This window comes from Lycorma delicatula, chromosome 8 (assembly GCF_047948215.1).
Source record: "Lycorma delicatula isolate Av1 chromosome 8, ASM4794821v1, whole genome shotgun sequence".
Taxonomy (NCBI): domain Eukaryota; kingdom Metazoa; phylum Arthropoda; class Insecta; order Hemiptera; family Fulgoridae; genus Lycorma; species Lycorma delicatula.
The window spans coordinates 51,762,890-51,778,377 of NC_134462.1; the positions used below are offsets into that span (position 1 = coordinate 51,762,890).

Below are 15,488 nucleotides of genomic sequence, written 5' to 3' on the forward strand. Positions count from 1 at the left end.
CCGTTATTACTTGTCAGATTGGCTAAAAACGTTTAAATATTTTAGAAAACATCTAAGTTAAAATTAAAAGGACACGAAATAATTTATGAACAAATAAATACTCAATCCGATGTAATATTAAAAAAATCTAAATTGTTTAAAAAAAAATCAGTAGGATTAGTTCCCAGAAACTGTATAACCGTTGAGCGAAAGGAACAAAGCAGAAGAGGCCATGAGAGTAGGGATGAGTAGTGAAAAAAGCTTAACATCGCTATTTATTCGACGATCCCAACTCAGGAAGACTCACTGTTAAAAATACTTTTGAGAATGAAGGTACTCGAAACGTCAACTACAAACGTTAGAGTGACAATGCTAGGAAGGGTAGAAAATTAACAGTCAAATTAACTAACTAAAGATTAATTCCCAATTTATGCGTAGTGAGTTTTTTATTGTTTTAAAATCATACATAATAAAAAAGAACAACTATGCTAAATAGTTATTAAAATAAATTCAAAAACAACGAACACCCGAAAGCCTTTTAAGAACGAATTTTATTAAAATGTAATAATAAGTTCCCATTTCGATTGCTAATTAATCTTCGTCAGTAGAGAAGAAAAAATTATATTGATAAAAATATTGGAGATGCTGTCGTCATCTTCCCTTATTCTCTTACCATATCACCTTTGATCCTTGGCCCAGGAACAGAAAGGGCATCCGACCACGAAGGAAGAAGGGATATAACAGAACAAATTCAAAAAATATTGTAATTTAATGTACCCTGTTCCTTCTGGGATACTCAGGGAAGAACAATCAAATAAATAAAACTAAACTTCACAGAAAAAAAAATTCTTCTGTATACGTGTTAAGATACTTTGTTAAATTAGGTAAGGCATGTTGACCAGGAAGTGTCATGGTCGCATGTAAAAAACTTTGCGCCTACGATAAAAATAACATGAGGCTATTTCAATTAAAATTTATAAAAAAAAACGAAATGTTTTAAGTAAAATTTTAATTAAATAATAAATAAGCATTTAAAAAAACACCACTACAAAAGGAATTACTTTTCTTTATATTTATAAAAAATAAATAAATAACTGTTCACGACTAACAATGGAGTATTTTTTTTTAGAAAAACTCAGACTGCCAATCATATGATTTATTATAATACATATTACATACAATACATTGTTTATCTCATTTTCTTAATGCTATTTTTTTAATTATATTCTACCTGATTATAAACTGACGAATCGACTGGTTCTTGATTCATGGTTAGATTTAACATAAATATATCAACTTCTATTTGGTAGTCAACATACGTTTCCTTTATTTAAAACACGTGATGAATAAATCTAATTTAAATTGTTTGATGTAAATTAAATAAAATCATGTTAACATATTTATATAAATAAAACATGTTTTAATTTATTCATTGAACTCAATGTAATAATTATTAGATTATATTATTGTAGAAGGATATTTATTGTCATCGGTATTTGGAATATAGTAAATGATTTATTGGAATATTCTAAGTACGCGTGCGTTTACAGAGTTACACATCAGTGACGACGGTGAGCGATGATGACGCGGGGTAGTCGGTATAGTTATGACGTGACGAGCGCGCAGCACTGCACACACATTCACTCCAGACGTTTAGAGCATGTCTCTCTTTCGATGATCCAGTTGCCGCTTGTAGGTTGTGTGGTACACATGGCTCCCGCAACAGTACGGGCTGATTCTTGTGTTTCTTCAACGAATTGTATGATGGTTTCATCAATTAAAAACGGTTGTGATGTACAAAGATATTTAAATACACCGGGGAATAAAGGTCTTTTTTTTGTTTTAGCTGCTGCTTCACCCGGACAACTTAACACGTATGTTGTTTATTAATTCTTGTTTTATCGGAGTAATAAAATTACTAAAAATAATTGTTTAGTATATCGTCAGCTTCATTTTTTAAATTCGTCGTTAATTGATTTATAGATTAATCAATTTATGTTTTCCCTCGTTAAAAGTAAAATGTTTAAATGATAATATTTTTTAAGTATTTAAAGCATACGATTATGTTATTTAATTTAATTTAGTAATAAATCATGGGATATTTTTAAATAAAAGCTTAATTATATATACTGTTTTTAAATTATTGTTTTTGTTTTTATACAAAACATTTAATACATCATTGAAATATTGTTGACAATTTATCAGTAAAAAAAATTTGGCCTTCCGAACTGTAAATCACTATTGAAACCAAAGTACAAATATTAATTGTTAGGTTATGTTTGTATAAATTATTTTTACGTCAATAAATGTGTATTTTTTTAATCTTCAGGAAACGTTATTTTTTTTAACAGAAATAATAAAATTTGAAAACATTTTAATAATAAAATTAAAAAAATAAATATGTATAAAATTGTCGCCCGCACGCTCTTCAATTATCCTATATTAAAGAGAAATATTTGTCGGCAATGTTTTTTTCGGCAGTCGTGTTTTTTAATTTTCAATGTTTATCGCTTGTTTATAAAAAATAAATTATTATGACTTGTTTTTGAGGGATGGGGAATTATTTTATAATTATTCTTTAATAAATTTTATCATATTATACATGTTTTATAAGTTATTATTAAATCTGTGTTAAACGTCGATTGAATTTATTTAAAAGTGTATCAAAAAAGAGGAATTTTAATTTGTAATTTAATATGTTGTACTTTTTAAGATTAAAAAGAAAAAAACAAGCTTAAATAACAACATAATATTTAGTCATTATAAGCTTGTTTCATAATAAGGAAGGCATTACAGTTTATTAATGTTAAATTTTTATAACCTGTATTATCATTAATCATTCTAAGGTTGAAATAATTGTAGTGTAACAATAATAATAATAATAAACGTAGAAAATATTTTTTACGTTTTATTTGGCAAATAAGTTTCATATTTCATTGAAAAGTAAAAGTGACTTGATTTGTATATTTCATTATTAACAATATTATTACCTATTACGAAAATTTTATCTGGTTATTGCATTTTACTTTTTGCAATACTGTATTTATAAATAAAACATTGATCTTAAACATTTATATTTTTGTTATTATTCGTTATTTTTTAACTTTATTTTTCAGTCAAATAGTTTTGACATAAATTACACCTGAAAATGTTATACTCATTTTTAAAAGCAATTAACACTAAATGTTTAAGTATAATGGAAAATATGAGAAGTGAAGAAACTTCCGGGTTGCAGTCATTACTGATATAATTATAATTTTTCATATCATCATTGAAAAATGAATGTAATGCAGGTGATATTTAGCTATACAGATATCACTTTCACTCTATTCACTTCAAAAAATAGTATTGTTGTTAATATGTTTACTTTCAGAAAAAGCAAAACTAATTAATGTTTCTTGTGCCTCAGTTCCTTTATATGAGTAATATTCATAAGAAATAATTAAGTAATTTCAAGTAACTAATTTGTAGCTTTTTTTTCTGACGTATAACTTACTTCATTAAACTAAGCTCTCCGAGGTCCTATAAACTAAAACACGAAGACATACTCCGACCATCGCAGTTTTGACCGATATTTAAATAATTATGAAAATATAGCGGCAATAAAATAATAATATTTAACAAATATTTAAAACTACTTACTAATATATTTATTTGTAAATAAAAAACGTAAAATAGTACAACAATAAAACTAATACTACGGTATAATAATGCTTCATGTGTTATTCTTTCTGAAAACAGATTGTTTTTTTAGTGAAGATAATACTAAATTTTTGACTTTCGTACTTTATAAACAAATTACATTATTTTCAAGTATATGAAGCTCGTGCTTATGAAATAGAGTAGTGTATGTACTATGAGGAAACATTAATAGAAACAATCCTCTTAGAAAGAGGAAAAAATAGCTTATTCACTGTTGACCCAGAAAAATGTTTTCCGTAATATCTACTGAATGTTTTAGAAAGACACGACTCTATATAACTTAAACGTGTTTTATGCTACTCTATAATACAATAAATAGTATTCGTACTAATAAAATAAATTCTTTTAACATTCCAAAGCGTTCTCATATTTTATAAAATTTTATTATCACGTTCTCAAATATTCAAAACTACGAAGATTAATCGAACCTAGGACCTTTGAGAAAATAATTAGGGTCTTATTTCGAAAGCAGTGACATTTCCTAAATTGCTTTTATAACAATAAAAAATCAGTCTTACTTATATTCACTAGAGGCCAAAACAAGGCAAATCCTGCTGAATTTGATCGAACGAATCCCTGCCGATGTTACGTTGGCGCCACATGAATTCGCATTATAGGAATCTAATCTATCGGAACATTATAGGAATCTACTGTACTCCTTCCGATCCCATCTTTTCGCAGCTGCCTATAAACCTTCCACTGTGTACAAACACAGTAGTAAACGGATCTCGAAAGTTAACCGGCTGGTTAACAGTTTGATGTGTAAAATTGTAACCTTTGGTTTCCTATTGAACGAAAGACACGTTATTAAGTGTTATAAAAGAGTGTACGACCTGAAAAGAACATAATTTCTGCTCTTTAGTGGAGTTACGATGATAATACCTAATCTACGAAAGGGAGCCGGCCTCCCTGGCGTGAGTAGTAGTGTCTCGGCCTTTTATCGGGAACTCCCGGGTTCGAATTCCGGTCAGGCATGGCATTTTCACACACGCTACAAATGATTCATCTCATCCTCTGAAGTAATACCTAACAGTGGACCTGGAGGTTATAAAAAAGTCTACGAAAGGGAGATGGACGCATCGTTTGATCACACACATTAAGCCATAGACCGGGAGGAAGTTTGGAGAACTGGGATTCTGGTTGACACAACTCCTGATCGGCCATGGGGGACTTTCGTTCATACCTATGTGGACGAAGAAGAGCTGGAAGACCCCCTTCTGCCCCTTTTGTCGGGAGTTTGACACGCCGGAACATGTGATTTTCCAGTGCCCACGGTGGGACGAGGAACGCCACGACTGTTCTGCCGTAATTGGGCATTTCGAGGTGGGGACCATCGTTAGAACGATGTTACGCAGTTGACTTCGAACGTGACGAGTGGAAGCTTGGGGATGAGGGCCAGTTCCGTACTGAGCTGTCGTTCGCCCGTACTTGCACGGTTGGGCGGTGGTGATGAAGTGCGGGGACTCTCGAGGCCCTGAGATAAAAGACTGAGTCCTGGCGGAGCCGTCCCTTCGGGGGTGTCACGGTTAGAGGCGCAGCACAAAGGACCGAGTCCCGATTGCTGGGTGATGAAGGCCGGCCACGGCATAGCCGGGCCTGGCGGCTAGAGGCGAAGGCACGTACCGTAACCGTGTTCATGCTTAATTGGGGGTTTGGTTCCAAGGCTGGGTATAAAAAAAAATCTACAAGATTACACTTTTACACATCAAACTGTTAATCAGTCGGTTAACATTCCAGATCTATTTACTGGTATATCATTGTAACTCCACTAACAATCAGAAATGAAAAATCCAAGTGTAATACACTCTTTTATGACAGTTAATAATAATGTGTTTTTCATTCGATCGGGAATCAAATATATGAAACATTCTTTTGTTTGTCAGAAAACCCCCCATTACTGAGGGGAACCGTCCACAAATTGCATTTTCACCTTACAAAAAATTCGTCTATCTCCAGATTCAGACTATTCCCGCCTATTAATACAGGGTTACGAAGTAAGATGTCCACGCGCATTTCCCTTATAATTCTTTCCAATCAATTACACCTGCAATACTCTTACCAAATCCTTCGTTAAAAAATTTAATACTAGTGTATTCCTTTCTACAGGAAGTAAACGACAACTTCTTTCTTTTTGCTATTTAGCCTTCGGGAGTTACCGTTCAGATAATACTTCAGAGGATGAATGAGGATGATATAAATGAGTTGAAATGAAGTGTAGTCTTGTACAGTCTAAGTTCGACCATTCCTGAGATGTGTGGTTAATTGAAACCCAACTACCAAAGAACACCGGTATCCACTATCTAGTTTGCAAATTCGTATAAAAGTAACTGCCTTTACTAGGACTTGAACGCTGGAACTCACAACTTCCAAATCAGCTGATTTGGGAAAACGCGTTCACCATTAGACCAACCCGGTGGATAAAGAACAACTTTTAATTTCAGTTTGCTGGACTACAGCCACGTACCGTTTCTTAAAAAAGCAGAATTTGCAAACGTCATTTATCTTCTCTGACACTTAACGAAAGAAACATTTCATGATTTCTGTATGAAACACCTAAGATTATATAAAATTCCTTTTGTTTGTAACAAAGAAGCAGAATGTTGATTATTACTTACCTCACTGATTAACTCAATCAAACTCACGTCGGATGAAAATTCTTGAATAGTGACAACCACAATATACACACGCACTAAACAGTTGAAATAATTGACCGCACCGGCTATAGTGACTGGCACAGCCTGCAATATAACTATGCTGAGGTAAGATAATAATAATAAAATAACAAATAAAACACTTATTTCTTCAAATTAATATGTACTGAACTAAAGTTTTATATATAATTTAATTTTTAATTCGTAATTATCGAAAATAATCACTCTGTTTTTATTATTAAACCCGCATTGGACAGTTAAAAGGTTAAAAACCTTATATTTTTAAGTTTAATGTAAACAAATAACATAAGATTGTAAACAAATAAAAATTGAATAACAATTTAAAAAACAGACAAGAAAAAATAGATTCTGTCGTCTTAAATTTATCATCAACGTAGTATACTGCTAAATCTTTAACTTTGAATCGTGCGTCATAACCTACAGTATATAATAAATTCGACCTTATTCTAATTTAAAGTAGATCATTGATCCAAAAGGAAATAACATTTTTTGTTTATTCTAGATAAGACTGGATACTACCCTAAAATATATGGGTTGTTTTTTTTACTACTTCTCCTGATGTTTTTTACCGACTTTTCGAAGAAAAGTACGAGGGGGGGGGGTTAAATTGAATTCTATTTACGTATGAGGATTATGCATTCACTACATATATATGCCTACGTATAAAATTAGTAGCTCAAGATTTCCAAAAGTACTGGATCAATTTCATTGAAATTTTATATATGCTGTAGTAGTGTTTCTGAAGTTGTGTATGTGAAAATTTGATGAAGATTGGTCGAGTCGTTCTTAAGTTACGCTCAATTAAAGTTCGACAACAATCAACATAATCTAAATTTGAGGTATTTTTTCAATCGTATGGTGGGATTAGAGGATGAAGTTACTTTACGTTTTGAGATATGAAAATACGATTTATGTATAAAATTTTGTAGCTCAAAAATCACCAAAATTACTTGATCAATTTCATTTAAATGTAGATATGCGTTTTTTTCCTGTTCCGGGAATCACCGTCAGGTATTACTTCAGAGAATGAATGAGGATAATATGTATAAGTGAAAGTCTTGTACAGTCTCAAGTCGACCATTTCTGAGATGTATAGTTAATTGAAACCCAACGACCAAAGAACACTGGTATCCACGATCTAGTATTCAAATCCGTATAAAACCTTCACTAGGATTTGAACGTTGGAACTCTCGACTTCAAAATCAGCTAATTTTGAAGACGCGTTCACCACTAAATCAAGCCGGTGGGTTAAATTTAGATATGCTGTAGTAATTTATCTGTAGTCATGCATGTGAAAATTTGATGAAAAGTGGTTCAATTGTTCTTCAGTTACACTTAATTTGAGGTCGACAACAGACAATGTATCCATAATTTGAAGTCATGTTGACTTTACGTTGGTGTATTTTTCATATGGGCTTATGTAGTGAGTCATCGTGGTGAGTGAGTAAACCTGATGTTTGAATACAGAGTGTACTCGTTATTTTTAATTATTTATTCAAATTACGGTTATAATAATTTAATTTTCTATGAACTCCGGCCTCCGTGGCAGCGTCTCGGCCATTCAACTGGAGGTCCCGGCTTCCAATCCCGTTTAGGTATGAACGTTTCACATTGGAGGATTTTCTTATTAACAGAAAATATACTTTATATTAATTTTTTTTTTAATTATGCCTCTTAATTTTCTCATTTAATTTATATTTTATATATTTCTTACGCAAAAATATTATACATAACGAATAGTCGATCTTCTTGCACAGTTTTGCGGGAATTTTTGTTTTCTATTCCTCCTAATTTTTTTATATCTAGTATTTATTCTCACTGCTTTTTTATTTTAGAATCGATATTATCTTGTTTTTCCCTTCAATGATTAATCACAGGAATTCATTGTCGATTTAAATAACATATTCCCAAAAAATTAAACACAAATGAATTTATTTTTAAACTAATATATTATGTGTAATTGTCAACAACAAAAAAAAATCTATTAAAAAAGAAAATTTGTTAAATATCATTTTAATCGGTATTTTAAATATTTATAAGACTATGTTAATATTAGAATATGCAAGGACATTAAAGGAATAATAAAAAATACGAAAAATGGAATGCTATTTTAAAATTTATGAAAAATGTTTCTGTTTGAAGTATGAGAAATACTTATAATACCCAGGCGGTACCACCTAACTCAACGACCTTTGACCTCTCTCACGGTAGCCTCCAGGCGTTATGAACTACACCGTAGCTCGTTATAGATCTAGATTTTTTTTTTTAAATGTAACCTAATTTTAGTTATGTACTGTTTATTTATTATTTTTTAATTATTTTTGTCTTATAAGTTTGTTTTATGTTGTAACGGATTTTTATTTATTTTTTTACAATTTTTAAGTTAATAATGTCGAAAGTTTTTATTCAAAAAATAATACATTGATTTACAGATTTAAAAAAAACAAACAATCCCAATAAACTTCTCGATTTTTTCAATAATTTATTTTTCCCTGTTTATAGTAAAATTATTTCGGTTTTCCATATTATCTTCACGCGTACATGTATGTGAGTAAAATATTTTTCATATTACGTACAGATAGAATATGACTGTCTTTTAGTCATCCTCCGGAGTAATCATTTCATATCATTTTTTTCTAATGTTTACTAAAATCAGCCCTTGACCACCCATACTCTCTTATATATTATATCTACTCTGAGGAAGATTTTTTTTCTCGATCTAGGCATCTAAGGACGTGACGAACTTTGCGTACGTTTTTTAGGTTTTTTTTACTCCAGTAATTTTTAATTTCTTTTTATGATTGGTTTTCTTTCTGTGTCCGGTCTTGTGTTTCTTCATTGGTGTTGTTTATTTTTTGCATATTTTTGCGGATATCGTCGATCCATCTATTGTTCTTTTGAGTTTTGATATACTTGATGATACGTTTGTGAGTCTTATGTTAACCCATTGAGTTAGTCTAGTGGTGTTCTCGTAATCGCAAAAGCTGATTTCGAAGTCGAGAGTTCTGAGGTCCAAATTCTAGTAAAGACAGTTTTATACGGATTTGAATACTAGATCGTGGAAACCGGTGTTCTTTGGTGATTAGTATTTAATCAATCACACATCTTAGGAATCGTCGACCTGAGAATGTACAGGACTACATTTCATTTACATTCATACATATCATCCTATGAAGAAATACCTTACAGTGGTTCCGAAGGCTAAATAGAAAAAAGGTTACTTTCTTAAAATCACCCATTTATGGTGTGTCTCTTAAATAATAATAATATGATTTCCTTCGGATTTAAATTAGTTGTTAATAAATTTATCAGATAATAGTGATTTAGAGTTGGGTTTTTGCCATAAAATGAAAATGGATCTTCTGCCTAATATTACTTATTCTTTTAAATGTATATAAAATAATAAATGAATCGAAGTAAAACTTGAGTATAAATTTTACAATATAAAGCTACATTATTGAAATTTATACCTAATTTTATTTTCATCCCGAGCGTTTTTTACATAGTGAAACCTGCTTCATTAGAAGCAGGGAAAAGATAACAGTAATATAATTAGTTATAAAGACAATGTTAGAACTTAAAAAACACAACGAATTTTGAGGATAGAAAAATCAATTGTCGTATCACTATTTTTGTATCGGTAAATTTAATTTATAATTATAATCACGTTAATCTATCTTTAGTAAATTAAATATTCTAACAAACATTCACATCCGTTGACAAAAGTTCCAGAACTATAAAAAAAAAATTAAGTTTCTATTATTTTAAAAACTATTTAACGTTCTTTTGACCGGTTCACTTAAAATTAAATCTTTTAATTTCCTTGCTTTTTAAAAAAAAAATGGAATATTACTTTGTAAATAAATTTTTAAATAATATTCATTAACAAACCTGAATTTTCTGCGTACTCATTTTCGGTGTAATTAAATAAGCTACTGTAATTCATCAGTTAAGACCTTCAAGATCGTATTTTTAGGTAGATTTCATAAGAAAGCTACCTATTGTAATGTGTACCATGATTCGACTTCCGGAAAATTTCGAAAAATCTTCGCCTTTCACATCCCTCAGACCCCAAAACCACCGTCAGTTCAAAAGCTTATATATACATTTATATATATATATCTCACTTTCTTGTGGATACGATAACTGCCGTAATTTTCCGCCAATCACTTTTTAATTGATACATAACGACCCAAAATCTCGGTCGAGTACGTTAATGGGCAAAATCGGCAATGGAGGTGGAAATGGGAAAGCTTTTTCGAAAAAAAATATCCTATAACTTTCCTTCCTATTAAGTAAAATTTCGAATTTGTTTAAAGATCCTATTATTTTTTGGATAAGGGCCTAAAACTTATCTAAGTAAAGTTTTTTGATATCACCAACCATTGACCCAGAGGGTGGAAAAAACTGGGTTTCAAAGACAAAAAAAAAATCATACCTCCCTTAATAGGTACAATATCGTATCAGTTTAAAGTGGTCGTTAGTCCTCTAAACATTACATAAAACTTTTGTCTGAAACAATTTTTGATATGACCAACCCTTACGGCAAGGGATGACAAAAATTTTGCCGGACTTGTAAGGCTTGTCGTTTGCTAAACATTTATTTTAGCACTTTAATTTATTTTACATTCAACCATTGTCGTATTGAGTAAATTTGAAGTTTTTCTTAACTTTAAGGTGGAAATCTTTTTTATTTCCTACTTAGCACCGGTGAAATCCACCTCCGCCTCCGGCGTGCGGAAAGGAATTTTTTTTTAAAGAGCTCACATAAGAAGACTTCTAGCACTGTTTGTAACAATGGAAAATTCACATGGAGCGTTGTAGGGAGAGGTGTATATTGAAGGAGATAATGACTAAATATGTATCAATCTAAAATAGAATATTTTACAGCATTCGTCTCGTTATTTAGTAGCCACACCTCGTATGTTGATTTTATTTATATTGGTGTACTTTTCATACGCACGTATGCAGTGAGTCACAGTGGTGTGCGAGTTTAAACATGATGCCTGCATGTAGGATCTACTCATTATTTTTAATTATTTCACCAAATTAGGTTATAATAATTTAATTTTCTTATAAATAAAAAAATATATATTAATATTAAATTTAAAAAAATATACCTCTAGTTTTCTCATTTAATTTAGTTTTTTTTTATATTTCTTGCGCAAAACATTAAACAAAATAATTACACGAAAACATATTTTACAAAATAAATAACGAAAGTCAGTCTTCTTACAGAGAACTGCGCAAGAATTTTTTTTATACGAATTTTTTAGTAGTTTTCATAATGACTTTAATAACACCTCGATGACTTTAGTTGATTTCAATGTTAAATATAGTTATATTATTTAATAAAATTATTTTATAAGAATATTAATTTATGTCTAATTAAAAAAAAGAAAAAGAAACTCTTGAATGATTTTTTGAATAGTTAATTTTTTTTATTTATTATAATGTAAATTCTTCAGTTTTTAATACAATTAGCAATGATATTAGTGACGCACGTAGCATGAATATAATAATTATTATTTTTAAGAAATAATTTTACTAAGATAAGATTTTTTTTTTACAGTAATTATTTAAGCCATTGATAAAATAGAAATTAAAATATTTATAAATTCAATAGTAATTAGTATACATAGGTATTTTAGTTTTATTTTGTCAATCTTTTCGGGTTTTTTTATCATAAAAATTCTAAAAATGATTTATTTATTGTTTTTTTAATATATATTTTAATGAAGTTTTAACATTCATTCGTTTTATTATAATTATTTTAATGAAACAAAAACATTTTTAGCAATCATAATGGAAAAATGTAATATAACATTCTCAATTAAATAAATTATATTTAAATTTAGCAATATAATAATAATAATAATCTATCTATATACATCAATATCAATGTAGTCACAGTCATTAAATCTCGTTTCCTTTATTGTCGTAATGTCATATGCACATGGTATGCGTAAATTAAACACGTGATGACGTACAGTATTTACCGAAACGTAATTAAAAAGCATTTGTAATACTGCCTTCATCCTTTATTCAATCTTTCATTTTATTTTGTAATATAAATTTTTTCTTACATTCCTTTATTAAATTTACAAACTGGTTTACTTGATCTATACAATATAATATTGTAATATTCTTATATGATATTGTAATGCAATATGTATACTAAATTGAAAAAGAGGAGGTTTATTTGTAATACAGATCAAAATGAAAATTTTGAAACAGGTCTATTTTTTTTTACAGTCGATAATAGATACAAGACATCTTTTTTTTTTAACTTTTTGGTATCTGGGAAAACTAACCGTCTAAGATGATTTTAAAATATGAAAATTATTCTACTTCTAATCGGAAAATAAAACAAACCAGTTACCAATGAAAAGTCTAGTAAGCCTATCCCGAATGAAGATTCTTATTTATTACTGTTTAATTATGTTTCGTAAGCAATTGGAACAGAACTTTCACTATAATTAATAATTTTGAATACTTTATAAGCTAATTATTGTAGATTAAGGATACGTGCGCCACATACTCATAGATTGCATATGTAACGCGGCGTTGCGTCGTAAATTTAAACTACCCAGAAACATCCGTAGTGTCTTGTGCAATGATAATGAAGTTTTAAACCGGATGTTTCTATTTTTGCAGTGCTGGGTTTATACAAAAAATGTAATATTGTCGCGTATATTTTTTGTACTGTAAGAGTTTTTAATAAGTTGTTTTTTAATTTTATTTTATTTTTCATTTTTGTGGGTCTGTGTTTTTGATTTTGTTATCCGAGTAGGGAGCCTTTTACACCTTTCGGAATTTGCTAAATTTTATTTAGTTTTTTTATTGTTTTTGCTTTTATGTTTTAGAGACTTCATCTGTGATATTAGTTGTAAGATTTTAGTGATATTGGCTGTAAGTCTTTAATGATACTAGTTTTAAGTTTAATTTCACTTTTTAATTTTTGTTTTTAACTTAGTTTTAATTTTTTTATTATATAGTTTGTATTAGTTTTAAGTTTTATTTAATTTTGTTATTTTAGTTTTTAACCTAGTTTTAAGTTTTATGTTAGATGTTAAGTTTTATGTTTTTATGTTAGTCTTTATGTTATCGGAGAATGGGCCCTTTACACCTATCTCGGACTTTGTTAAATTCTATTTACTTTTGGTTTTATTTTAGATTTTTATCTGTGATATTAGTTGTAAGTTTTATTTATCTTTTAGATTAGCTTTAATTTCTTTTATTTTTTTTATTAAAAAAAATCCGGGCGATGATAACGCGTAGACGTTTTTTGCCCTCAAAAAAAAAATTAAGGATACATAAGTCTTTAAAGTATTATTTTTTAAAGTTCTTTATTTATTTTTAAAGACTTTTATTATTTATTTTTAATCAACGGCCTTATCTATGTTTATATACCGGTTTCTTAAGAACACAGTTCCTTAAGTTAAGTTGTTGAGTTACGTCAAGCTTTAAAATTTATATCATCATGTCTGGTGTCCTTTAATGGGTAGCCGTCAGGAAGTGATTCGGCTGTAAAGAGTCAATACTTCCAAGTGATAAAATTTTGTGCAGAAATTTAGTAATTTTTCATTAAAGATTTATCAAAATAATTTTGCTTTTTTGTTTTTCTTTTCTTTTTAATTTCAACCTTCAACATTTTTAAAATAGAGCGTCGTGTTTAGTAATCTTGTAAAAATGAATAATAAATGTATTCATAAACTTATAAATTGTGTAGAGAAAGTAATTTTATTTCTCTCATTTTTATTTTTTATTCTTTTTTTTTAAATTACCTGTATTATTGTATAACTAAACAGTTTATCATTTGTCCTTTTTTCAGGTAAGTTAAATGTAAAACTTTTATTTGATGTTGTTTCGCATATTTCTTTACCATTACAAATTTTTTTTTAAATATTTTTATTTATTTTGTTTATTGGTTGGTCAGTTTACACAGACATTGGTATATATACATTAAAAATAGTTGATTTTATAAAAAATTTTTCATTATTTTAATGTTTTATTAAGGTGCATAATAATAATAAATATATATTTTCTCACTTCCTCTCCCTTATCTTTCTATCGATCTGTTTCTAAGGATTTTATTTTTTATGAATTTGTGGTTTGTTTTTAATGCCCTAATTTGAAAGATTAGATAAGGAAATCTATTTCTCGATCATTTTTATATTGCTAAATTATGTTTTTTTGCGGTTTAATAATTTTTTTAAGGAATATTATTGACCATTTATAGGATCTCTTACCATCTACTGACGCAATTAAATTTAAGTTATATCTAATATTTATTTACACTGTTTATTTAATTTTTTTATGTAAATACTTTCATTTAATTTCTTTTAAATGTATTTACAGTTTTTTCGAAATAGAGAAACTAGAGATTAAAGTATGTTTTTTTGAAAGAATGTGGTAAAGAAACCCGTGATAAAATTTAACTATTTTATATGCAGTTAAATAAATTATTTAAAACTTTGATATCACATTTAATCTTAATATTTGCAAGAGAATAGCTTAATACATATATACATTTTATAACGCTTTTTTTAAATATATTAATTTTTATTAATATTAATAACATTAAGATTCAGTTATTCAGATTAAGTTTGGTAATTACACATACACAAAATTAATAAACTATACATGCACAAAATAGAAAACTGAAATGTCTATTTTAAATGTTGTCCCAATTTTATATTTAGAGTAATTCACAAAGAATGTTAACAAAGGACATGTTCTGATAATGAAGATAAATAAGAAAGTTCATAAACATAGGTTCTAAAACCATCGTTAACGAGCATCAGCTAGCGAAATATTTCTCCCTAACTTCTCTGACTTCGGTATAATTAAGTCAGACTGTAATTCTTGAAACTCAAAATAAGTTTCAAATGAAATCTGACCTGAAAAATTGAAAAATTAGATTCTTCAACGGTATTTTTAGTAGTTTTTGAGAATTTTTGTCTTTAATAAACTTCGAAATTTTTACATTTGTATGTAGTTTCTGTGAACTTTATACCATTTTACTCAGAATCAAATTTTCTACAAGTTTTGTTTCAGACTTTTATGTGTTTTATCACCCATTTAACAAAGTTACTTTACGCCAAACATAAAATAGTGGGCCTTTCAACCTTA

General features: G+C 28.9%; 1 protein-coding gene across 3 annotated transcripts in view; it reads left to right on the forward strand.

The window, feature by feature from the left end:
* The window catches only part of cu (NADP/NADPH phosphatase nocturnin), a 323,896-nt gene that overhangs the window by 210,246 nt on the left and 98,162 nt on the right, over positions 1-15,488 (forward strand). Inside the window, exon 1 of one of the 3 annotated variants that reach the window (XM_075372546.1) lies at positions 1,615-1,853. The exons of the other annotated variants lie outside the window; for them this stretch is intronic. Coding sequence (XP_075228661.1) covers positions 1,654-1,853 — 200 coding nt within the window. The 5' untranslated portion in view covers positions 1,615-1,653. Of the gene's footprint in view, positions 1-1,614; positions 1,854-15,488 lie in introns of those variants that run through there. 3 annotated transcript variants of the gene reach the window in all.